The sequence below is a fragment of the Aquarana catesbeiana genome, linkage group LG02, assembly GCF_042186555.1.
Source record: "Aquarana catesbeiana isolate 2022-GZ linkage group LG02, ASM4218655v1, whole genome shotgun sequence".
Lineage (NCBI taxonomy): Eukaryota > Metazoa > Chordata > Amphibia > Anura > Ranidae > Aquarana > Aquarana catesbeiana.
This window is the reverse complement of record NC_133325.1, coordinates 36,698,728-36,726,167: the sequence shown is the minus strand read 5'-3', so window position 1 is coordinate 36,726,167 and position 27,440 is coordinate 36,698,728. Positions and strand designations below refer to the sequence as shown.

Genomic DNA, 27,440 nt, shown 5'->3' with positions numbered 1-27,440 from the left:
CACAGCGCTGGATTGAGATTGGGCTCAGGCAAGTATAAGGTGGGGGTCCTGGACACTGAAAGGTTTTATACCTCAATGAACAGAATGTAAAAGACCTTATAGCCCAACTCTGGGCAAAAAAAAAAAAAAAAAAAAAAAGGTTTTCCCATGCAGTTGGCTGCACCGCACTGCTCGATTTGTCTAGGGGTGAGGAGAAAGTTTATACTCATCCTTTGTTCCACTGGAAAACAGCGCTCCCCCGCTGTCCAGCGGTGGACTGTTCCTGGTCTATGGAGCCTGCTCTGGGTTCGACGACGTCAGGAACAGTCCACAACTGTACATCTCCTTTCTCCTTCCTCTAGACAAAAAAAAAAGAAAGAAAAAAAAAAAAAGAGCAGTAAACCCATGGAGTGCGGGCACAGCCCCACTGCATGGGAAAACTTTTGTGTCTGGAGATGGGCTTTAAGGCTTTAGAACCATTTCAAAATAAGTCATATGGCTAAAAATAAGGATTGTTATAATTAAAAAAAAAAAAAAATCAAGCCTATGGTCCCTTTTTTATTTTAAACGGGAGCTCCAGCGCCCCCAACCAAAAAATGTAAAGCCATCAGCTACAAATACTGTAGCTGCTGACTTTTACCATTTGGGCACTGACCTGTCCAGGGATCCCGTGGTGTCCTCACCCGAGCAGATTGAAACTGGATCTCGGGTGCTGGTGCCACCATCTTGGGTAAGGGAAACCAGCATTAAAGCCTTTCTTAATGGGCCGGCTGCTACGAGGGCCGACCTTCACCACTGCGAACTCAGCAGGAAGTGGGAGCGGGTACCTGTCAAAACCAGGTACCCGCTCCCCCAACAAGGTGTCAAATGTGGCTCTAGAAGAGAAGGCAGACAAGCGGAGCTTCCCCTTTTGGGTGGAGCTCCGCTTTAAGGAATACCCAACTGTGAATTTAAGCAGTCCAGGACTATCTGCGCAACTAACAACTAAATAAAATTCTACACCATGCAAACTGAAGACCAGAATAAAATGGCATCATAAATCTGACATTTGCTGTGTCAGATTTACCTTTCCCTACGGCCGTCCCACAACGTGGCTAGCAAGGAGATGGCCGCTTGACAACTGGAACTTGCCTTGCCTCCAAAGACTTGCCCAAGACAAGAGGAATGAAGGATGGGTGGCTAAGGCACCCCGTTTCCCTCTGCATTCCTCTAGGGGCTGCGTGTCTCGGGCAAGTGCTTGAAGCGGAGACAAGTGTCTGTTATGATGTAGCCATCTCTTTTCCAGCTACGTTGTTAGATGGCCGTGAGGAGAGGAGAGCGGTCTGACAAAGTAGCTAGCAAAGAGATGACAGCTCGAGGGTCTCATAGCTAGGCCTACAAAAACATGTAGGAACATGGGACAAACTACTAGAGCTGTACTTTGTCCCCTGAGGGACAGAACACTGAAAAAAAAAAAAAAAAAATAGGAGGAATTTTATTTTTTCATGTGGCCAGGGTTTAAAGAAGAACTCTGACGTTCTTCTTTTAACCCTGGCCACATGAAAAAATAAAATTCAGAGCCTGCAGTTGGCAGTGTGAATGCACAGGCCTAATGCATAGGAGTTAAGTCCTTAAATAAATAGAGAAATTTTGTTTTACAGCTTAAAAAGGATTTGGGGGGGGGTTCTACTTGAAATGCCACTGCAGCTTGATGCATCAGGGCCATTCTATACAGACCATACCGATCATTTCATACAGTGATATCATAGATCATCCATTCTGCCATGAACATCTGGGAACCTGAAGCAGCAAACTAAAGCTGGGTTCAAAAAAACAAAAAAAACAAACACCACGGACATTCGGCCCGTGTATATGTCGGTCTGTCCGATAGCAGGTGGGCGCTTGCCCGGCTTCTGTCAGGCGAGCACGCTTGCAAACCAGCAGCCAACCGACTCCCGATCAGAGCTCTCAGCCAATGGCGGGAGGAAAAAATAATAATAAAATCGCTGTACTTACTGTATTGCTGTACTGTCAAAACACTACAGCTCAGCAGGAAAAGAAAAGAAAAGAAAAGAAAAAAAAAAAAAAAAAAAAAAAAAAAAAAAAAAAAATCGCTGTCCTTACTTTGCATAGTTAGTACAGCGGCTCAGACCAGAGAGGACAGTTTTTTTTTTTTTGTTTTTTTTGCACAACCTGCAGGGGGTTGAACAGAAAAATCCTATAGTGTGTACCGGACTTAAGAGATTTGCTGGTCAATCAAATACTCACTGTTCGATCTTCTAGGTACATTGTTTTTGATAAGAAGTCAATACCAATTGTTGCCTAGAAAAAAATAAACAAAACAAAAGAAGAAGGTTAAAAGATTTTAACAGCAGGACCAGTTAATTCCCTGTATGATATTTTCTGTGACAAAAAAAAAAACAAAAAAAACAAAAAAAAAAAAAAAAAAAAACGACAAACTCTGGTTCTTGCATCCCCTGTGAAAAAGCGAGCTGTGGTGGATCGCTTTTAGGAGGGCGATTGACATTGCTTCCTCACTGCCTATTTAAACAATGAAAAGGCTGAACCACAGCGCTGCAACCACGGTATGTGGCATAGCCCCATAATGGGTCACATCAGCAGCAGTGTTGCCTGACGAACATGACATGAGGTTTTGTTTTTGCTGCGGCAAGCGTATGGCCCTAGGTGGTTGCACATCTTTCTTTAGGTGTGTGGTTGGTAAAATTGCGGCTTAAAGCGGAGCTCTACCCAAAAGGGTTTTCCACATACAGGTACCCGCTCCCCACTGCCTGGTAAGATCGCAGCGATCTACGTAATTTCCGGCACCTCTTCTTTCCCCCTACTGCCTTCTGGGGCAATTCAAAAAGCTCAGCGTGACTTGCGCATGCGCAGTAGGAAACAGGCTGTGAAGCCGCAAGGCTATACTTCCGGTTTCCCTTATTACTGATGCGCCTAAAGCCGATTGACTAATTGGCTAGGGGTGCCGACATCGCGGGATCCCTGGACAGGTAATCATCCTTCTATTAAAAATCAGAAGCTACAGTATTTGTTTTTTGTTTCTTTTTTTACAGACTGGGACTCCGCTTTAACCACCTGCTTTTACCACCCCCTGACCGCCTGTGTGAATAAGTCCTTTATTTATTTATTTTTTCGATGCTGCTCACAATATTTCTACAATGAACAGAACCGTTCATAAATAAGATTTGTCTAGGACTCCATCAATTCACTGACCTGAAACAAGTGTGCAGATCAAAGCTTCTAACGTAGTCCTTGTATACATGGTGCTACAGTGTGTATTTAGGCAGAGCGTACAGCTTCGGACGGCTTTGGAGAAGCTTTTAAAGCAACCCACAGATCCAGTTTGAGGATGTTAAAGTGAACCTGCATCCAATCTATGCATGCTAAAGTAGTAAAAACACTTTAGAACAAGCCCTCATTCACCTCTATATAGACATTGTGGAGAAATTCATCTTTAAATTTCACAACAGAGGCACAGAAATCACAACTTTTTTCCCGCTATTTTAGTTTCTATGGAAAATAAAAACTTGGCAGCCTACCTTTTTTTTTTTTAAATCTGAACTCCAGGTATGATCTGTATTGCATAGTTACATTGCTCCAGCTTGGCATATCTCATAGCTGAGAGACTGCTATGGGAGCCTGCAATCACTATAGTAGTCGGTGCTACTACAGTGATAGTTGCAATCTACCAGGTCATGAGACAAGCGGCATCCCCTCTGACCACAGTGGGTTCCTCGCATAGCTCATGAAAAGCTCCCTGCTGAATTTCCAGCAGTAGGCAGAATTTATTGAATGGGGGAGCTGAGGAACAGAAGATACTGGCAACACCAAGGGACTTTCCCACCCACCTTGTTGATTAAGGTTTGTCCAGCCCTAATCTAATGGTTTCTCTTCTATCTTTCACAAACTCTATTGGTAAGACCCCCTTCGGTCTTTTGTGCCCATTATAAGGGGCTTCCACCATCTTTATGCCAAGTTTCCAGGTTTACACACTTACTGTGCCTGTTTTTAGGCGTTCTCACTTTCCCTGCACTGAATTCTCTGGCTCTCACACCTTTTGTGTTTATTATCAGGGGTTCCCACCAACCTTTCACCAATTTCTTGGGTCTGTGCACTTTCTAGGTCCTTTTTTGAGTGGGTTTCCTACCATCCCTGTGCCAAGTTCACATTGTGCCCAATAAGTGGAGTTCCCACCACCCCTTTGTTGAGCTCCTGGGTTTGAACACCTGCTGTACCCAATATGAGGGGTTCCCACCATCTCAGTGCCAAGTTCCTGGGTCTGAACATCTGCTGCGCCCAATGTGAAGGCTTCCCACCATTCATGCACTGTGTTCCCAGGTCTGCACACCTACTGAACCTATTATGAGGGTTTCCCACCTTTCCTGTGCTGAGGTTTTTGGGTTTGTACACCTGCTGTGCTTATTATGAGGGGTCCCCACCATCCCAGTGCCAAGTTTTTGGGACTGTACACCTGATGTGCCTAATGTGAAAGATTCCCAACATTGCTGCACGAGTTCCCAGGTCTATACACCTGCTGTGCCCATTATGAGGGGTTCCCACCATCCCTAAAAGATTTAGGTTATAAAGAATGCATCAAAACATATAGCAAAGCCAGGAACTAAGGCAGCGAGCTCACACCTTGGAGTCATCAGGAATTTTAATGCACAGCAGATGACTTTGCACTCCAGATTTCACTTATAACTGAAGCATTTACAAAATCTGGTTACAGCCAAAAAAGTTTTGCCTCTTTCCTAAACCTACTATTAAGAATAATCGATAGCTGGCTAATAAAATCTAAACATCAGAAGCCTATAATGTGATTACAATAGAAGAAAAGGAGGGAAGGACTACAGTTCACAAACTAAGTGATGCCATAGCACTTCCTAAGATGGCCAATTTAGGTGTATTGGGGGGGTGGATCATTTATGAATGTCTGAGTGGTTCAAGTATTGGGCTTGACCTTGGGGACAGGAGAGGTGCTGATCTCCAATGATCAAAAGCAATTGGTCAGGACCGGTCTGATCAATGGTCCCTCAGACAGTAGTGGGCTGGGTCAAGAGCAACCCACACAGAAAAAGGTAATTGCCCAACAAGATGAAACCAGCCAAATGTAGCAACTGTTAACTCTTGCCTGTAGATACCCTCAAAATAAGACAATTTACAAGTGAGGGCACAATTGACAGATAAGGCTATGCAATAAGCTGGTGGGATTACCTGGTAGGTGTTGTCGAAGCTGTCATACATGAACCTCGTGATTAAAGATGTTTTTCCAACTAGAAGAAACAAGAAAAACAAAAATTAATAAAACGATAGCGAATAATGGGCAAATGTCAGTCTGAAAGAAAATTAATGCTTACAAAAGAATGGGAAAGGAGAGACAGATCAAATAAAAAGTAGTTCCAGGAGGGGAAAAGAAAAACCAGGTCAGCTAACAAAGAGCTCTGGGAGAGGAGGGAGAAGATGGGGCAGCTAACAAGAACTTCTAAAAGGCGGTTGGTAGGGATGGGTATACTAACAAGGAGTGCCAGGGAACAAAGAGGGAAAGGTGGCAAGGATCCATGAGATATCCCCATCCATACCAGACCAAACCAATGGATGGCACCATGTTCTCCAAGAAAACATGTCGCCAGCACACCAATTTCTTCATTAGTATACACTAAAAAAAAACAAAAAAAAACCAAACAAACAAACAAACAAACAAACAAACTCACAAAGCAAGAAGCTTTTAAAAAAGGAATTGATGTGCTGGCAATATATATATTTTTTTTTTTGGTTAAACCAGGGGAAAAGGGGGACAGGCCGGCTGTCAAGAAATGCAAAGACATGGGGAGGTGGAAGGATAGATGGGTCCACTAACAAGGAGAGCCTTTGGGGAAGGAGAAACAAATCTGCTAACAAGGGGTGTCAGGGGAGAAAAAGGGTCAGGTTCACTAATAAAGTGTGTCAGGGGAGAAGGAGGGAGAGGTTGGCTAACAGAGTACCACTGGAAGACTGTAGGAGTCTGCAACCAAGGAGTGCTAGGGGAGAAGGAGGGACAGGTTGGCCAAGAGAGAGTGCAAGGGAAGATAGAGGGTTAGACCCACTAACAAGGAGTGCCACAGGAAGGAAGTATGGGTCTGCTATCAAGGAGTGTTAGGAGAGGAGGGACAGGTCTGTTAACAAGGAGTTCCAGGGGAAAAGGAGGGACAGGTTGGCTAAGAATGGGTGCCAGGGGAGGAGAAGGGGCAGGTCTGCTAACTAGGAGGGACAAGTCAAATAACAAAAAGGTGTGTTGGGGAGGAGGGGGTGGACAAGTAAAACTAAAAAAGGAGTGCCAGGGTAGTAGGAGAGGCGCATCCCCTAGGAGTGCCAGGGGAGGAGAGGCGCATCCCTTTACAAGGACAGCCAGGGTGCAAGGACAAGTCCATAAAAATAAAATAAACTTGTAAAATACTTTGCAGCAGACCTTTCATTATAGTATACATAATATGGCTGAAGATACATCTAAGCCTATACGGATATTTACATCAAGTTGCTCACGTGCAAATTTTATAGCTAAAAACTAGTTTTACTTTTATCTTCAAGAGGATTCAAAATACATGTGTTTTAGAATGGAATATAAATGAAGACTGCAGAGTGTTGTAGTAATCCTGTAATTCAGTATGAAGAACACAAAGATTGTGAATAAACAGAAGGCGTTCGGACAGCGTAGGTCCTGGCGAGCGGCAGAAAGGTACACGGTGTCGATGTGACCGCAGTGAGGAAAGTAAATTTGCTCAGCCACGTGTCTGTCCTATTGAAGAGCAGAGTGAATGTCAGCGGAAAGCATTGAGGATCCCGGCCTCAGAGCTGGAGCAGGACCCCTCTACCCCCAGCTCAGCCAGGCCCAGCACAAAGGAAAGAACTGACATTGAGAAGAGCCCCTTGCGCTGGTGGCTGCTGTGTTGGTTGATATCTTCATCCCTCTGTCTCCTAATATCCCTGCTGCCATGTTATTCTGGTGCTTTGGAGGCTCATACAGATACTGGACCTGTAACAGGTACTCGTCAAGAATGCTGAATATGGCCGCCCTTTCTGCTCCTCTTCTCCATTCATAGAAGCTGTACTATAGATATGCCTTTTATTCAAAAACTACAAACAAAAATACATGCCACAGCAGAACAAAAGAGCCAACGCGTTTCACACTATATGTAGTGCTTAATCAGCTAGGATTAAGCACTACATATAGGGTGAAACTCGTTAGCTCTTTTGTTCTGCTGTGGCAAGTATTTTTGTTTGTAGTTTTTGAATAAAAGGCATATTCGGAGTGCGGCTGTCCAGATCTACTATTTATCTATTTGCATTGCCTGCACCTGTGGCTTCTGGTGAAGAGATTTACATTCGGTCGATCCTCCTGGAGCGGTGATACCTCCCTTCTCTAAGCTGTACTATGGCTTCAAGCAATAAAAAAAGCGTGCTATGAATGGAGGACGGGTGGATGAATGAAAGGTCCACCTTCTATTGTGCACGGTAGCAGTTTTTATAACGTGTTGTTTTGGATCCCGGTGGTAATCCAGTTACTCTGTTAACATCTTCCTTGCTTTGCCCACCAGTGTTAATTTCGATGACGACAATAATATTTTTGCAGCCAAAATTAACACTTTTAGTCGACTAAATAATGACCAAAAACTAAAATGACATTTTAGTCAAAAGACTGTCAAAACTAAAATGTAAAGTCAAAATTAACACCATTGTCCACCTTGTTTGGTGATTGGTACACAAAGATAGGGAGACTCTTCCATACTTGGCTACAATTAAGGCAAGGCTAGGGGGAAATACATCAGTGTCAGGTTTTTATCCTGTACTCACTATGATGAAATAAATCTGTACATCGTGGAACATGGAGAGCGCCGGCATTTTGTGCTCATTACCAACAACAAACAGCCTGTGATAGCTTGGTCTGCTACATTCCCAGTCCATTAAGGAAGACAAAGTGCATAGAGAACATGGCAGGAAGTGGACAGATCAATACAGGACGATGCTGATCTACTTCACAACTCCCAGATCATCTCACAGCAGGTGCGTAGAGAGACCACAAGCACTATCCTCGCCCCACCAGGGAGGAGGACAAACCAGATAGAGGATTTTATTTAACCATTTGCCTACTGGGCACTTTCTCCCCCCCCCCCCCCCCCCGACTGCCCAGGCCAATTTTCAGCTCTGTCGCACTTTGAATGACAATTGCGCGGTCATGCAACGCTGTACCCAAAATTTTTATTATTTTTTAAAATTTTTTTTTCAAACAGATGGAGCTTTCTTTTGGTGGTAATTTAATCACCACTGGAGTTTTTTTTTTTTTTTAGCAAAAAACGAAAATTAATTTTTCTCCTTCCCTGATGAGCACTGATGAAGCTGCACTGATATAGTGCCTTGCAAAAGTATTCACCCCCTTGGCTTTTTACCTACTTTGTTACAATACAGCCTTTAGCTCAATGTTATTTTAATCTGAATTACATGCGATGGAACAGAACAATAGTCTAAGTTGGTGAAGTAAAATTTGAAATTATATATATATATATATATATATATATATATATATATATATATATATATATATATATATATATATATATATATATATATATATATATATATATATATATATATATATATAAAAAATCTCTATTTTTAAGAAATAAATAAAAAAAAACTGATAATTGGCATGTGCGTATGTATTGACCCCCGTTGTTATGAAGCCCATAAAAAGCTCTGGTGCAACCAATTACCTTCAGAAATCACATCATTAGTGAAATGATGTCCACCTGTGTGCAATCTAAGTGTCACATGATCTGTCATTACATATACACACCTTTCTGAAAGGCCCCAGAGGCTGCAACACCTAAGCAAGAGGCACCACTAACCAAACACTGCCATGGGGATCAAGGAACTCTCCAAACAAGTAAGGGACAATGTTGTTGAGAAGTACAAGTCAGGGTTAGGTTATAAAAAAAATATCCAAATCTTTGATGATCCCTAGGAGCACCATCAAATCTATCATAACCAAATGGAAAGAACATGGCACAACAGCAAACCTGCCAAGAGACGGCCGCACACCAAAACTCACGGACCGGGCAAGGGGGGCATTAATCAGAGAGGAGCACAGAGACCTAAGGTAACCCTGGAGGAGCTGCAGAGTTCCACAGCAGAGACTGGAGTATCTGTACATAGGATGAAAATAAGCCGTATGCTCCATAGAGTTAGGCTTTATGGCAGAGTGGCCAGAAGAAAGCCATTACTTTCAGCAAAAAACAAAATGGCACGTTTTGAGTTTGCAAAAAGGCATGTGGGAGACTCCCAAAATGTATGGAGGAAGGTGCTCTGGTCTGATGAGACTAAAATTGAACTTTTTGGCCATCAAAGAAAACGCTATGTCTGGCACAAACTCAACACATCACATCACCCAAAGAACACCATCCCCACCGTGAAACATGGTGGTGGCACATCATGCTGTGGGGATGTTTTTCAGCAGTCGGGACTGGGAAACTGGTCAGAGTTGAGGGAAAGATGGATGGTGCTAAATACAGGGATATTCTTGCGCAAAACCTGTAGCACTCTGTGTGCGATTTGAGGCTAGGACGGAGGTTCACCTTCCAGCAGGACAATGACCCCAAACACACTGCTAAAGCAACACTTGAGTGGTTTAAGGGAAAACATGTAAATGTGTTGGAATGGCCTAGTCAAAGCCCAGACCTCAATCCAATAGAAAATCTGTGGTCAGACTCCAAAGCGCAAACCATCCAACTTGAAGGAGCTGGTGCAGTTTTGCAAGGAGGAATGGGCACAAATCCCAGTGGTAAGATGTGACAAGCTCATAGGAGACTTATCCAAAGCGACTTGGAGCTGTGATAGCTGCAAAAGGTGGCTCTACAAAGTATTGACTTTAGGGGGGTGAATAGTTATGCACATTGACTCTGTTATTTTGTCCTATTTGTTGTTTTGCGCACACACACACACACACACACACACACACACCCCCCTTCAAAGTTGTGGGCATGTTCTGTATATTAAATGATGCAAATCCTTAAACAATCCATGTTAATTCCAGGTTGTGAAGCAACAAAACACGAAAAATGCCAAGGGGGGTGAATACTTTTGCAAGGCACTGATGAGGTTGCACTCAAATGTGGCACTGATGGGTGGCATTGACAGGCAGCACTGATGGGCACTGTTGGAGCTGCACTGATGATCAGGATACTGATCATCAGTGCCCTGATTATCAGTGTAGATGCCCCCTGTGTAGATTTGCCAGTTATCAGCTCTCCTCTCATCACCCACTGTCTGAGTGAAGTTTGCCAATAACTGGCAAATACAGTTTATACTGATCAGCTGTGATTGGACACACATGGTTAAGAGCCTCTGGGTCTTGCTCTTCACCCCGATCACAGATCCATGCCGAAGTGCGCCGCAGGGGGCGCGGTCACAGGAGGACGTCCACAGACGCCCTCTTAGTAATGTGAGCCCACGCTGTAGCCATCTTTCGGCTATAGCACAGGTTAGAGGCGGTTAAAGTAGTTGTAAACCCCTACATATACCCAGTGAAGCGACTGTCCTCAGGTGATACACAGAGATGAAACAAATCCTCCTACATAGGTTGTACCCGTTTATTCAGAAGTCTTCTTTACATCTGTTCAAAGTCCACAATTTATAAAGCTTACCCGAGCTGACAGAAAACAGGGGGCGGGAAGCTAAAATGATACACGCTGGTTGGAGGGAAGAGACACACACCCTCCACACAGGAAAAGAGCTGAGGCTGTCAATCACAGGCTGTGTGCTGGAGATCCCTCCCGTCACCTTTTTTTTCTCTTGGTGTCAGGAAAACTTGTCAGAAGTGATTCCTGCTGATAGCAGAGGAATAAAGCAGCAGACAGAAATGACACTTCGTGCTCTTGAGACAAGTACACACTATAGAGGGATTTGCTTTGTTCATATTTCATGTCTGAGGTTTCCAACCACTTTAAATCTAAAAAGGGATAAAAAGTTTTTGGTCTTGAGTTCTCCTTTAATCCCATGGTTTACAAAAGGCATCTTTAAAAATGTCCTGAAATTTAGGGGAATAAAAACAAGCTCACGGTTGAGTCTGGATTTTTTTTTGTTTTCCAGTCGGCGATTGGCTCTCATGTTAAAGTGATCCGAGTGGCTGTAGAACCACCTCATCACTTTTTACAGTACCCAGAAGGTAGCTCCCCCTACTGGTCCTGCAGGTTGCTGCCCGTTGTGCTTCGCAGACTCTCCTGTTCCTGCAATATTTTATGACGCACTGTATTTGCCCAGCGGTCTTTCAAACGCAATTTTTTTGGGAAAAAAAAAAAAAAATTAAACAAAGTTAGCACCCCCCCCCAAAAAAAATATAAATTATATATATATATATATATATATATATATATATATATATATATATATATATATATATATATATATATATATATATTTGGGGGTTCCAAGTAATTTTCTAGCAAAAAAATATTGTTTTTAACCTAAGAAACAAGTGTCAGAAAAAGATTTAGACTTTAAGTGGTTAAACTTCCTGCATTTACACATTGTTTAAAAACTTGGCAGACTGCCTGGATTTTTTTTTTTTTTTTCACACAGAAGTTTATCCCTTTGATCTAAGAAGGAAGAGTTAGTTACAATGTTTCATGTTAAAAACTTGCCAGACTGCCTGGATGTTTTCTTTTGACAGCTGAGTGAGCAGATAAGTCTCTCCACTTGTTATATGAAAGAATCGGCAAACTACAATAGAGATTGTCAGGGGGGTTGAATCGAGATCACGATTTTTTAACGATTAATTATGCAGCTCTAATGCATGAAGGAAAAAAAAAAACCCACACACCTTACTAGGTTTAGTATCTATTCACTCAACGCAACCCCATCTTTTTTAATTTTACCAACAAAATGTCTATTATATTGTTTTTGTATGTGCTAAAATATATTTTATTGTACTTTTTTTTTTTTCTAGAAATATGCTTTTAATAAACCGTTGCATAAATATCATGCTATACAAAAAAATTGCAATTGACACCATTTTATTTTACAGGGCCTCTGCCTTCAAAAATTATATATAAAATTAGTCATTTCATGGCAAAAAAAAAAAAATTGAATGTTTTACCATGTATGCAGGGAGTAAACAAATTGTTCCAGTAGTGGTAAAGAATGGCAGTGGGTGCTGTATACTGGGAACTAGAGCCCCACCATCAATGGTGGTCATAATAGCTGCAGGGATTGGGGGGGGGATAAAAGTAAGAAAATCAGTCTTTTCTCCAATAAAGGAATCAGATGTCAACAAAGTGGTTAATGGCGGAACTTCCAGGAATTTTGGTGTATATAGGATTTCAGAAAGCCAGAGAGTGGCCAGATGTTCTTGTGTCAGAGCGATTGAGCTGAAGTTCCCAGAGGTCCTAATTGCCAGGTGGAAACACATGGACAATTTGATGAATTGCAAAAAGTGAGTTTAGCTGCATTGATAGAGATAGAGATAGAGATGATAGAGATGATAGAGATAGAGATAGAGATGATAGAGATAGAGATAGAGATGATAGAGATAGATAGATAGATAGGATAGAGAGATAGGATATTGTATTTATAATTTAATAATAATTTTTTTTTTATTATTTGAATAGCCCATGTAAAAGCTAAAAGAAAAAAAAATCTAATTTACAATATTTACTGTCAATCCAGAGCACTCCCCCGCAGTACTTTTCTGCCACAAAATGCCCTCTGCCCGATGGCCAGCATTGGATTCCTCTGATCCCAGGTCACCCTGAACTTGCTCCCGGCTAGCGACTTCGTAGTGAAAGGAGAAGCAGCAGAGCATTTACATGCAGACCGCCCTATATAAACGCCTACATGCGATGCTGAAACCCCCCCATGATAGGAAGAATAACTGAAATCCAAAGAAGGAAAAAGGAGTTGGATTGGGGTGGAATGGGCCAGGAAACGAGGCGGGCTCTATTTGACTTTTGGTCCGTTATAATCCTGGTGGCAGTCTTTCAATAAACATGTTGGACAGATTTTGGTGGGCAGTTTTTTTTTTTTTTTTTTCTACTTGGTCTATTTGACTTTCTGCAGCTTCTAGTGCACATTGTGAGAAGCTCACAGTGTGCAGTGAGATCAGAGGAAGCGATTTATGTACAGGAGAGGAGGAGTCGGTACAACTGTGCAAAAAAACTTAAAGAAAAAGGCAGCAGTTTGGCTTTATGGGCTTCTCCGCCATCAGTGGGCTGGGTGTCTGTGACATGAGCGTTCTCCTCTCTGAGCGGATGGGAAATATATAGCGCTCTTATAATGGCTGACAGATCACACAGGAATGGCGGAGGAGGGGGGAGGGGAGACATTTATATCTGTCATGTTAGTGTCTCGGGAGCCGGGTCTAGGTTTTCTAGGATCTGACTGTTAATATAAATGAGATAATCACACAGATGAGGCTAAAATAAGAATTACTGAGAAGTCATTAGTCTTTGCAGAGGAAGGCAGTATATATGGAGTCATGAGATTTTGGAAGCACATCTGTAATCTGCTGGTAAAAGACTGGGAAGTGTGTAGATTGCAGGGATACGGCTCAGCCGCTAGATACAAGTTTATTAGGGCAAGTGTAATTAAAATCAGCAACTCCAGGCAAGCAATATAATTCGGTGAGCTACTAATGGAAATTGCAGGAATCCAGCATTCCCTCTAGTCTTGGACAGTTGTACTGACTCCTCTCCTGGACTGAGATGGGCGATTTCACTGCACACTGTGAGCCTCTCATAATGTGCATTAGAAGCTGAAGAAAGATAGATGGAGTCCACCTCATTTACTAGCTGGAATACACCCAGCGCCCAACAAATCACCTACATTGGGCACCATACAGAAAGCAGGATGGCAGAGAGTGGCTGGGCGCTGGAATGTGCTCTGTGTTCCAGCATTTGGCACTAAATTTTTGCACCCACTGACCCCTCAATTTTGGAGGCCATTTCTGCATCTGCTGACCCCAATGCTGGGGGTTATCACTGCAGCCACTGACCCCAATGTTGGGGATTATTATTGCAGTCGCTGACCCCAATGCTGGGGGTCATTACTGCAGCCGCTGACCCCCAACGCTGGGGGTTATTACTGCAGCCGCTGACCCCCAACGCTGGGGGTTATTATTGCAGTCACTGACCCCAATGCTGGGGGTTATTATTGCAGTCACTGACCCCAATGCTGGGGGTTATTATTGCAGTCACTGACCCCAATGCTGGGGGTTAATATTGCAGTCACTGACCCCAATGCTGGGGGTTATTATTGCAGTCGCTGACCCCAATGTTGGGGGTTATTATTGCAGTCGCTGACCCCAATGTTGGGGGTTATTATTGCAGTCGCTGACCCCAATGTTGGGGGTTATTATTGCAGTCACTGACCCCAATGTTGGGGGTTATTTTACTCCAACTTCTGCAGAGTGCATTGCATAAAATGCAGCAGAATCAACATTTTTGGGCGATGAGGTGTGAAAATGTACTGCTACTGCATGGCCCTCAAGTGTCGGAGGCTGTGATATTTAAGTTAATCACTGATCTAGCCCTTACCTCCCCATCTATAAAATGCACTGTCGGGGCCTCCTTTTTGAGGCGGGCTCCTAGATTTTCGATTACATTTACAGTAAGCTGATCGCACATACAGCTGTATCTAAAAACCTTTACAGCTATGGTAGATTCCCTTTAGGAATAATATTAGAAGGGGAGGGGGTGGCTCTCTGGAAATAAACAAACAAGTAAGCGGAGAGTGCAGGAACGTATGTATAATACATGAGGCTGCCTGTGGATGAACGCATACCGCCACATTACACTCTGCTGCTCCCAGCATTAATTATTCATTCGGCTTTGGCCTATTTGCTTACATGTTAAAAAGGCTCTGTGTCAGTCTCTGCAGAGAATGGCTGTACATCCTAACACAATCAAGACCGACATCTATTAAACCTGGGTATGAACGGCTTATGGGACAGGATGGGTCTTTACACAGGAAGAGACCATGACTTGACAAGCAGTAAAGCAGAGTGAAACCGGGCAGAACTCAAATCAACCAGATTAATGTGAGCTTTCTTTCTCTAGTGTAAGCCAATCTACAGTGGTAAGGTGCACATCCTGACTTGAAGCTTACACAAGGCTGAGGACTCTCCGCCCAGTGACAGCACTGGGCCAATCACCAAACACCAGCACCGTCATGTGGGAGGAAGGGGCGCGATTCATATGCCTGCCATACTTTGAAGTACTGGAGAGTTGTCTTTGCTCCCGGCAGCCAAATTTTAAAAGCAAAGATTTTTCAAGATTCCTATTGTAGTCCCTTTAATGGCAGATTAACCACTTGCTTACAGGGCACTTAAACTCCCCTCCTATCCAGACCAATTTTTAGCTTTCAGCACTAACGCATTTTAAATGACAATTGCGCGGTCATACAACGCTGTACCCAAATGATATTTTTATCATTTTTTTCCCACGAATAGAGCTTTCTTTTGGTGGTATTTGATCACCTCTGCGGTTTTTACTTTTTGTTAAAAAAAATTTAAAATCCTGATTTTTTTTTTTTTTTTAATTTATTTTTTTATATTTTGTTATAAAAAATTTTAAACGGGTAATTTTTCTCCTTCATTGATGTACGTTGATGAGGCGGCACTGATGGGTGGCAGTGATGGGCACTGATGGGTGGCAGTGATGGGCAGCACTGGCAGGTGGCACTTGTGGGCATTGATAGGTGGCACTTGTGGGCACTGTTAGGTGGCACTGAGGAATGTGTTGTGCTTCCACTTCGGGACCGATGTCCCTGACATCTGAGCCGGTGATCGGCTTTTTTCTCTACTCGCGCTGTCAGCGCGAGTAAAAAAAAACAAAAAAAAAAACAAAAAAACAAATTACTGATCTTCCTGTTTACATCATGTGATCAGCTGTCATTGGCTGACAGCTGATCACATGGTAAGGGGCCGGGACCGGCCCCTTACTCGGATCAGTGATCAGCCGAGTCTCAGTGACTCGGTGATCACAGCGCGCCCGGCGCGCGCCCTGCAGGGAGCGTGTACAGGGGAGGCCGTCATATGACGGCCTCCCGGGAATGCAGGTCCGCGCTGTGGCCGTCATTCGGCCATAGCGCGGATGTCTAGTGGTTAAAGCAGCGCCCCCCCCCCAAGTCAGTATCATAAAATGCTGGCCAACAAAAGTCTAACATGATGGCAAAACAACAAGCTCCCCAGACATGGCCCACCAATATTTACCCTTCTCTTCTCCCTCGCCTGTTTGGCTTTCACATAGATCTCGCAAAATTCCACCAAAGGATGACATGCACATTGAGATTCCACCAGTGTGTGACGTACCATCAGAGGATGACGTTCACATTGAGAATCTACCAGATTGTGACATTCCACCAGAAGATGATGTTCACATGGAGACTCAGGTTGACACTTCCTCCAGCTCTGTAACTGAAAATCCATACCTCAGTACAGACATTGAAGGAAGAGCCTGTGCATTGCGCTCGTGATCCACTACTCGCGGTTGCAAAGCTTTGCAGGCTCATATGCAACAATTTTATAAATGCATTTTTTTCTGCAAATGTTGGTTCAATTTTTTTTTTATATATTTGCAAAAAGGTGCACTTAGCTTTCAACCCAACCTAACAGGTAGCACAATGGCTTAGTGTTTCACACTTCTGCCTTGCAGCACTGGGGTCCCGCAGTTCGAGTCCCGGTCAGGACACCATTTTCAAGGAGTTTGCCTGTTGTTCATGTACTGGCATGGATTTATTTCAGGTACTAAGGTTTCCTCCCACTCTCCAAAGACATGCTGGTAGGTTAGTTGGCGCCTCTCTAAAACTGGCCCTAGTTTGATAGTCTACTGAGCGTGTCCAAGATGGCTGCTGTACCATCCGACCCAACAGCAGAAAAAAAAAAAAAAAAAAAAAAAAAAAAAAAGGAAGAGGAGTGTTGGGTCTAAAGGGGGAAAAGCACTAAAGAAATATAAAATTAACTGCTTACCAACCTGCCGCAGTACATATACTGGGATAGGGTGGCTCCTACAGGTATTGCAACGTACCCATATGTCGCTGTCTGTTTCTGAGTTTCAGGCGCACATGACCTGCCCGTCTACTCCACTGTGACTGTAAACAGCAGGAGTCTGTCAAGCAAATCTTGGCCAATGATTCATGGCCGGGACCTGCTGATTGGCTGTGTACAATCACAGACTAGAGCCCTGTGTCGACAATCAAACACAGGGCTCTGTACAGAGGAAACAATTGCTTTGTTACTTTTCCCTAAAAAGGAGGGAAAAGAAACAAAATTGATCTGTAGTAAAAATCAGCACACAATTAACCCCTTATTTGCCCCTAGATGTTAACACCCTTCCCAGCCAATGTCATTAGTACAGTGACAGTGCATAATATCACTGGTGATGTCAGTGGCAGTTAGTCAGTCCCCCCCAACATCAGCGTCAGATTGCCCACTGCACTAGCACAGTGCCACTATAAGTTGCCGATCACTGCCATTACTAGTATATAAGAAAAATAAAAAAATTCTAGTACATATCCCATAGTTTGTAGATGGGGGGAACAAAACAAAACAAAAAAAAAAAAAAAAACACACACACACACACACACACACACACACACACACACACACCTTTCACGCAAATCAATATACACTTACAGTATTGATTTTTTTTCTTGCCAAAGCAGAATACATTTTGGCCTAAATCTATGAAGAAATTTGATTTTTTTTTTTTTTTTTAATACGTTTTATAGCAGAAGGTAAAAAAAAATAATTTTTTTTTTCAAAAATGTTCCTTGTTTTTTTTGGTTTATATCACGGGAAAAAAAAAAAAAATGCCCAATGCCTCATGGGACTTCCGCAACAGCTGGAGGGCCACAGGTTGAGCACCCATGGGGTAAAACCTTACGGAGCTCAAGTGGTTAATAATAAAAACCTCTTGCTCACTCTCCTCTTTTTTCTCTTTTACCTGTCCTTTCTTCATACTACTTTTCCCTCCACTTTAGCTAATCTAATTGAATTCTTTTGGCCAACAGACACAGCTCCTAGATACTCAGCAGAATTTACTCCAGCCTAATGCTATATTATTTAGAATCCCAGATTACAATAAAAATGCCTTTCCACCATCATATATCATGTTTGGTTGCAGATCTATAAACATGATGACATGGAAGTCCTTGAGCCGTTATCCTGCTGTGATGTCACCCTGTGTAGGGCTATGCTGTATTTCAGGGAGTCTCCAAACTTTCTAAACAAAAAGGGCCAGTTTATTGTCCTTTGGATTTTATAGGGGTTTTTGTCGTGACAAAATAGGAAACTCAGCAGAAAATCGAACCATGTCACTTCCGCTTTCTTTAAACCATCCGTAATTGCTGATTTAGAGGAATTGGTGTTTGGACACAACACCGGCTACCGAATACAGTCCGGTACAGGAAGACTCTAAAGAGGACAAAGTTGTTGCAGCATCGGAGGCGGAAATAACATTCTCCGCTCATAATAGCGTGCACCGGACTGTATTCAGTTGCCGGTGTTGTGTCCAAACAGCAATTTGTGAAAATCTGCAATTCATTAAAGTTTAAAGAAAAACAGAAGTGATGCGGGTTGCTCGTTCTGCCAGGTTCGAAATTTTGTCAGAACACCAGACTGGGACCTTTAGTGGGAGTAAACAATGCCCCATCTTTGGTGTCAATGAGAGGAATTGTGCCCCCCCTCGTTGGCCTCAGTGGGGAGACTTGTGCCCCCCCTCAGTGGCCTCAGTGGGGAGACTTGTGCCCCCTTCAATGGCCTCAGTGGGGAGACTTGTGCCCCCTTCATTGGCCTCAGTGGGGAGACTTGTGCCCCCTTCATTGGCCTCAGTGGGGAGACTTGTGCCCCCTTCATTGGCCTCAGTGGGGAGACTTGTGCCCCCTTCATTGGCGTCAGTGGGGAGACTTGTGCCCCCTTCATTGGCCTCAGTGGATGAAATAGTGCCCTAAGGGCCAGATAAATACATGCGAAAGGCTGCATCTGGCCCCCGGGCCATAGTTTGGAGACTACCACTGTATATTATAGATGCCATTGTCTGACTCTCTGTAACTTGGGTTGTACGTTGATGTTTTTCAACTGCTTTTCTACGTAAAAGGAAAAACTGAATAAACTTTTTGTAAAAGCATCTCCTCCGTAGACAGAGATGGGAGTCTTCTCATCTCGTGGTGTCGCATTCTGTCTTATCCCATCCGCGAAGGTAAAGGGAGAGAGAGAAAGAATTTCTTGTTCTGAGGATGAATTGCATCCTGCTGAGTGCATTGCTTCCAGCTACAAATTTAATTGGTTTGAACTTCTAGGTTGTGATTGCCAGAGGCAGATCTCTCGAATTCCCCCAAAAAGGCTTTTTCTACATTCCATGCACATTTTTCTCACTGTACCGGACCGCCAACTCCATGCTGAGCATCCAGTCCATCACCGCGGAGGAGCCCAGACCCCCCCAATAAACATGGGAACTAATTAAGATGATGGGTTGACAGGGCGATGTTGCCCATCTCCACCAAGGACGTACTGTCAGCTTCCCTGAACAATGGAGATGCGCTGTTAAAGATGACAAAATTCATAAATACTTCATTCCTCGTGGCGTTGCATTTTATTTAATTGTACGCGTAACGGAAACCTTTACGTTCCCTGTACTGAGCACAGCAAAAGAATCACATTAAAATATAGAACTGTGGGAAGGCTATGTGCATACGCTTAAAGTGTAACTAAACCCACAACAGTAAAAATCAGTCTGAGTATAACAAGAATGCTTTACTGCATATACACTGTGGAATCTAAGGGGTTAATCCAAAAGGCTATTTTGATCCTGTCTTCTCTGATCTTCCCCTTCTTTTAACAGACCCCAATCCATCTCCCAATATAACAGAGCCTTGGGGGCACTCTGCACATGCTCAGTTAGGTGTGTTTTGCTAGAGAGCTTTTCAGACAGAGGGTCAGTGGTCATGCAGGCTCATAGGACAGTCAGGAGAATGAAAACTCCTCCTACAAGCTTTAACTAGACACTGATCCAAGTCACAAGACTGCTATATACTGCTGTATTTGGCAGTTTATATTTACTAAAATAATTGCACTTCCATGTTCTGTGTACTGTGGGAAACCCGATATAGTGAAGGCAGGCTCCTGGGTTTAGTAATACTTTAACAAGCAGTGTGACAGACTAGGTGTGCAGAGAGTACGCACACGGAGGGGGGCGGGCGACAATAGGATACAGAACAATAGTCCACAGGGCAACAATGTATCACAGCAACAGGTAAATAAATAGGCGATGGAATGGTGATATGGCACAGCAAGGGGAGATGATCCTCAAGGGCGGTACTAATGGCACAGCAAAGGAAACGCGGTCCACAGGGCAACACAAAGGAACAGCAAGGGAGAACAATCCTGAGGGCAGTAATATGGCACAGCAAACGAGAACAGTCCACAGGCAAGGGGAAACAAATCCTCAAAAAGTGGTAGTATGGCATGGCAAGGGTTAAAGTGGAATGCTAAAACTAAAAATCCCTGCATCTATAGCCAACATTCTAAAACTATCCTATCAAGCCCTGTAAGGGGGGGGGGGGGGGGACACACACAACCACACACATCAGTATACACACCTTTTCTGCAGGCGATTCCAGCTGCGGAAGCTCTTATCCCACACTGAGCTGTCAGCCGCAGCCTCGCCATGTGGGCGGATGCAGGGGACACGTCCGACAAGGGAAGCCCCATAGTAAGTCTATGGGTGACGTCACTTCGCATTCATTTCACAGCCGTTGTCAGACATGTACTCAGCAGAGCTTCCGCTGCTGGAGATCGGGTCGGATCACCTGCAGAAAAGGTATGTATACTGATTTTTTTTTTTTCTTTACAGGGCTAGATTGGATAGTGTTGGAATGTTGGTGGCTATAGATGCAGGGATTTTAGTTTCAGCATGGACTTCCACTTTAAGCATCCATGGAGAGGAAATGTGGCACAGCGAGGGGAGGAGGAAAAAAAAAAAACACCTGTCTGCAGGGCGCCAGTAAGGCACACCAAGAGGGAATAATCCTTAGGGCGGTAGGTAACAGGGCAGAGCAAGAGTTTTGGTCCTCTGGGCAGTAATATGGCAGAGCACTGGTTACCAGTCCAGGGAATGACAATAGGTTACAGCAAAGAGAGGACAGGAAGGTTGAGGGACTCACGAATGGCCGCCTGAAGGCCCACAGATACAGGTGGGGGGGGGGGGGGGGGGTCTGGGTGATGGATGAACTCTCCTAGGGGGTCTGTAGAGGCAGGGTCTCAGGAGCATGTGCTGAATCCAGGGAGGGAAAGGAGCAGAGGTTGTGGGCACATAGGGAGAGGGTCACTCGTGGAGGCCCAACCTCAGTCTGGGGTCCTCACAGGCACAAGCAGCATGCATGGCTGGCGCGGGGGGGCGCGGAGTTGGGGCTGGCTAAGGCAAAGCAGGGAAGTATTACATGTTTGGTTATTTTAAAAAGAAAAAAAAAATAAATTCTTTAAAATTACTTTAAATTCTGCATACAACTTCAGCTTCCTGTAATCCTGGATCTATAGATTGCTCTGACTCGCAGATATAATTATTGATGGTCTGCGCTTATCCATTTTTTCATCCACAACTTTTTTTTGATTTGCCCTGGTTTCCAGAAAGAGGTTAAAAATAATAAAAACAAAAACCACCACACACACACCCCAACATTAGCAGCGACTTTGGTGGAGCTCGTATCCTCCTGAACAAGTCTCTGCAGGTGAGACTAGGATTTGGTGTGGCTGTAACCAAGACAGACGAGGATCGACAAAGGAGCTCAGCAGCACAATATAAAGATACATGACAGACGGTGAATACGCACATAGTCATCCAGTATGCCATCCACACCTCCCGATCACAACTGCCATAATGGTTAAAAGACAGCCGACTGGATTCATTAAAAATAGTTTCCCTTTGAGACTGAGGAACGCCACATGTTTGTTTGTTCAATAGAGTAGAGTAGAGCAGGCGTTGTCAACCAGGTTCCTCTGGAGGTTTCTAAGGATTCCTTCAGCAGGGATTGATGACAGATTGATCTCCCACCTACGACAACGACCAAATGTAGGGGGGCAACTTCCACTACTTAATGTAAGTAATGCAATTCACTTCTGTAGTGATCACCAATGTACAAGAGGCAGGTATCCACTCACCACCAATGTGCATGGCCCGTCTCTGACCATAGATGTAAGGGAATGGGGCATTTTTCTGACCCGTTAAGAGTTGGCGCTGTGATCGCCTTTTTACCTGATCCTTTTGTGATAAACTTAGATCTGGACTTTTCTTTTGTGGAGAGGTGCTTCAATCTCACATTCTGCCAGCCCAGAATTCAGATACTCGGTACAAACACTACAATTTGGTAAAAGATAACCATAAAGCAGTGGCCTCCAAACTGCGGCCCACAGGTTGGATGTGGTCCTTTATGATGAGGCCCCCCCCCCATAGATGCCAACGACGGGGCACCAGTGGTGCCAATGACGGGGCATAGAGCAGTGGCCACCAAACTGTAGCCCACGGGTTGAATGTGGTCTTTCATAAAGAATAATGAGGTACCACCCCCCCCCCCCCATATGACGCCAACAATGGGGTACTACTCGCCCCACTGGCACCAACAATGGGGCACTACTCACCCCCACTGGCACCAACAATGAGGCACTAACCCCCCCCCCCCGGCACCAACAATGGGGCACTACTAAAACCAGGGATAGCATGTTGTTTACACCCACTGGCCACAGTCTGGCCCCCTAAAGGACAATAAACTGGTCCTTTGTTTGGAAATGCCTAACCTAAAAGATTCCCCCCACCCCTTTCTCCTAGTTTTGCATTCCTGTTTTTTTTTTTTTGTTTTTTTTACAGATATTTGCTCACTTCCTGTCTGGTGAAACAGTTGCAACAGATGCATTTTCCAGTGTAACCAAAATACAAATCGACTAATTTTTTATAGTATATATAGAGCAATCATGGGCTAGAGATGCCCGTCAACGTCCGGGTGGGGACATCCTCTTCTGAGCTGGTTCCTGACAGAGGTCGGGACATTAGCCGTATCAGAGATATACCACTGACATCCAATGTTATGTTATACAGATCCCACCCAGAACCAAGTACAACACTGTGATCGGGGAGAACAGTTTGACGTTTACTTTGTTTTAGAGCTAGGAATGGGGAACAAGCCATTTACAGAGATTTATGTACCGGATGAAGATTTACAATCTAATAAATGTGTCCAGACATTGGATCCACCTTTCCCAACCTTTCTAACACAGAGGAACCCTTCAGGTCTTCACTTCATGGTATGTAAAACTGGCCATACACTGATAAAAACTACTAGCAGATTCCTCCATCCACGCTTCACAGTACGGACAGAATAATCGCCTGCTGTGCTTATTGTATTATGACAGCTGCCCCACCGCTGGTCAAAATGCAGCAACACCGCCAATCAAACAGCAACCGCATCTGATTGGATACAGAAGCTTTACGGCTGACAATTTTCTACCTTATTTTTCAATTGAGGGATGGGGTGGCTGAAAGGGTGACCTACTGAGCAAATTTCGATCGGATAATGTATTGCCAGTTTTGGAGTGAATAATAAATAGGTAAGATACAAAAAAAAAAAAAAAAAAAAAAAAAAAAAAAAGGAAGAAGAAGGTCAGTAATAGTGAAATTAATATTTGCCAGCTAAGAAATGAGCCAAGACCGGCTTCCCGGCACCTGGGGGCCAGCCAAAGACCAGCTTCCCGGCACCTGGGGGCCAGCCAAAGACCAGCTTCCCGACACCTGGGGGCCAGCCAAAGACCAGCTTCCCGACACCTGGGGGCCAGCCAAAGACCAGCTTCCCGACACCTGGGGGCCAGCCAAAGACCAGCTTCCCGACACCTGGGGGCCAGCCAAAGACCAGCTTCCCGACACCTGGGGGCCAGCCAAAGACCAGCTTCCCGACACCTGGGGGCCAGCCAAAGACCAGCTTCCCGACACCTGGGGGCCAGCCAAAGACCAGCTTCCCGACACCTGGGGGCCAGCCAAAGACCAGCTTCCCGACACCTGGGGGCCAGCCAAAGACCAGCTTCCCGACACCTGGGGGCCAGCCAAAGACCAGCTTCCCGACACCTGGGGGCCAGCCAAAGACCAGCTTCCCGACACCTGGGGGCCAGCCAAAGACCAGCTTCCCGACACCTGGGGGCCAGCCAAAGACCAGCTTCCCGACACCAGGGGGCCAGCCAAAGACCGGCTTCCCGACACCAGGGGGTCAGCCAAAGACCGGCTTCCCGACACCAGGGGGCCAGCCAAGTAAAATGTTTCTATCTTGGTGGTCAGAATGCTCCTTACATTACTGGTGAGTGGAAAGACTCCCTCCGCCTTACAGATTGCTAAAAAGATTGTTAATTTGTGTCAAGGGTTATTGATCTGAGAGGCAGAAATTGCTCCCTACTCAAGGAATCTCTAGCAAATTCCAGAGGAACCCTAGGGTGTCACAAAACCCAGGCTGAGAAGGGCTGTATTAGACGAAGGCCATATTTAGTTGGATCAGATGATGGTCCAAGGTCTATGGAGCATTGCAGAACACCCAGCGTACAGACAGCGAGTAAAAAAGGCATCTCTCCTGATTGGTGCATGCGTTGTAATTGCACGGTTCTATGAAATATTCCTTATCCCACATAAAAAAAAAAGATGCCTATATAGAAGACGCACCACCAAACAATCTCTTAGTGACTCCATCACTTAAAGCTGAACTTAAACATCAAAAAACACACATATACAATACATGTATAAACAACATAATAATGATTGCAAAGCTGTGTTTATTTCTCAGTTGTAAACCGACTTGGAACAAGCCTGAAGATGGGGACTTTTTTCTAACTTTATTAACTAGTAATCAGCATTACAGATGGACACAGCAAAGGCCTACAAAATGTAAATAAGGGAGAGGGGTGACCCGCTGTGAGTGCAATCTGAGATTGTTTGCTCACTATCCAGTGATCATATCCCTCCAGGAAAACAGCTGAATTCAGAGCCAGGAAACCTTATCTCTGCATTAGCTGCTTGGAATTCCAAGAGTCCCGAAACTCAGATAAGTCAGTTGGCAACACAATGCCACCTTATGCCGAATAAAAGCAAACACTGACCGCATGCTTTGTACCATTTACAGCCGAATTCCATCCTTCCCTTCCGTCTCGTACAGTTTTAAAGGCTCCTCTCCTGCGCTGAAATGGCTTACTCTGATTTCACTGCACACTGCGAGCTTCTCATAATGGGAAGAAAATAGAAAACCTGGTCTGGGCAAATCATTGGGAATGTCTCTGCTAAACTGCTGCAGAAAATGATCACTGCCTGGCAGCCATCATGATCCTGTCCGTTATATCTTCTAAATATCTTTTTGTAAATGAGGTCTCCCAAACTGGACACAGAATTGTATGAGAGGTCTAAGTAAAGATCTAAAATTAGGAATCAAAACCGCATTCCTCCTGCTGGTGATCCCTCTAGTCATAAATAAAGATCTACATAGAGGAATGAGGTCCTCCTGCCGGTGATCCCTCTAGAAGATCTATATAGAGAAATCAGGTCCTCCTTCCTCCTGCCGGTGATCCCTCTAGTCATAAAGATCTATATAGAGGAATCAGGTCCTCCTTCCTCCTGCTGGTGACCCCTTTAGTGATATAAAGATCTTCAGATGGGAATGAGGACCTCCTTCCTCCTGTTGGTAATCCCTCTAGTGATATAAAGATCTTCAGAGGGGAATCAACACCTTCTTTCTCCTGCTGGTGATCCTTCTAGTAACAACAAAAGATCTATATACAGCAGCCTCTCAATCAGAGTCCTGTGGAACCCTGGGGATCCTCCAATGGATGCTTGAGCAATGAGCAACTTCTGCCTTTCAGATGAGTAACCACTGACACCAGTGACCTTTTTAGCTTATCTATAAAGGGGGGAATTCTTCACAAAGACCACAAACTTAAAGGAGAATTCTTCCCACTGACCATCACACTAAAAGGTAGAGCTCCACAAATCCCAGGGGCAGATTGCCATTGTGACTAGAAATTGCGAACTGGCGCCTGGGCTTTTGTCAGCCCACTATCAAGCGATAGCAATGGCTATTGCTGACGCACCATGCATGCAGTTCCGGGGGCACCAGGCTGCTGGTTGCCAACAACGCGGTCAGCTTCTTCTGGAAGGGCATCTACTGACGTCCTCCCAGAACCCTGCTCCCTTACCTCGATTGCAAAGGGCCAATCACAGCAGCCCTTTACGATGTCATCAGCTGTGTCCAATCACAGCTGATCATGCTGTAAACAAATTTGTCAGTTATCGGCAGTGCTTTCCTCAGTGCTGTCACAGTGTGAGGAAAGGAGAGCTGGTCACTGGAAATTCTGACAGGCACATTTACAATGATATTCAGGGCCTCCTCATTAATGCAGCCTATCAGTGCAGCCCATCAGTGACTCCTTATTAGTGTACATCAGTGAAGATAAAATGAAATTTTCCAACAAAGAAAATTATATTTTTTCCAAAATTTCCATGTTTTTTTTTTTTTTGTTTTTGGCGAAACAAAAAGGGATACCCCAGTGGTGATTAAATAAATACCACCAAAATAAAAAAAGCTCTATTTGTCTCAAAAAAAAAAAAAAAAAAAAAAAAAAAAAAAAAACTTCATATTAGGTACAGTGTAGCATTACCGCACACTTGTCATTCAGTGCTGAAAGCTTAAAATTGGCCTGGGCAGAAAGGGTGTGAACGTGCCCAGTGGGCAAAAAAATGAAAAACAACCCTTTAGCTCTGCTGCTTACCCACAGAAGAAGAACAAAGTTATTTTTTTTCTACTTCACATACCAGCATCTCTGTGTATTCTCCGTGTGTAAACCTGTGCCGTACATCTGTAAAGATGCACATCAGGGCTACATAAGAATACAAACCATCAGAAATAAGTACCCTCTTCCTCTGTCATTTTTGTCAACACTGTACCCCCAATATTGTACTATAGGAGATGATTAAAGGGGCTTGCAAACCCTCAAGTAAAGGCTGTAAAGAAAGAATAAAAAAAAAAAAAAAAAAAAAAAAAAAAGGGGGGGGGGGGGGGTAAGACTATATATGCATGTGGCCAATTGCGCGCTAAATTAATACCACTTTCTATTTACAATTTTTCTTTTTTTAAATCAATCAACACATTCCTTTTAAGTGCATTTTGATGCATTTGGTACACTGAACACATTTGTGTGCCATAATAAAAAATAAAGTGCATTTCCACATATAAAAAAGGAGCAAAATCCATCATGACTATAATGTGTGTAAAATTGCACTGCAACAATTTCAAACACACAAAGAGTATCAAAAGGCGTTCATTGTTTGTATAATTAGAGTAAGGTAAGGATGCCTTTAGTTGAATGGAAAGAGATGACATTCTGCTGGTCTGCAGTAATCACAAAGTGAAGACGGATGTCTCACCCCGAT

General features: G+C 44.0%; 1 protein-coding gene across 2 annotated transcripts in view; it reads right to left on the bottom strand.

The window, feature by feature from the left end:
- RAB6A (RAB6A, member RAS oncogene family) overlaps positions 1 to 27,440 on the bottom strand; it is a 68,765-nt gene that overhangs the window by 26,969 nt on the left and 14,356 nt on the right. For both annotated transcript variants that reach the window (XM_073612774.1, XM_073612773.1), the window contains exons 2-3: positions 5,191 to 5,249; positions 2,227 to 2,280 (exon numbers count right to left, since the gene is read on the bottom strand). In XM_073612774.1, coding sequence (XP_073468875.1) covers positions 2,227 to 2,280; positions 5,191 to 5,249 — 113 coding nt within the window. The remainder of the gene's footprint in view (positions 1 to 2,226; positions 2,281 to 5,190; positions 5,250 to 27,440) is intronic.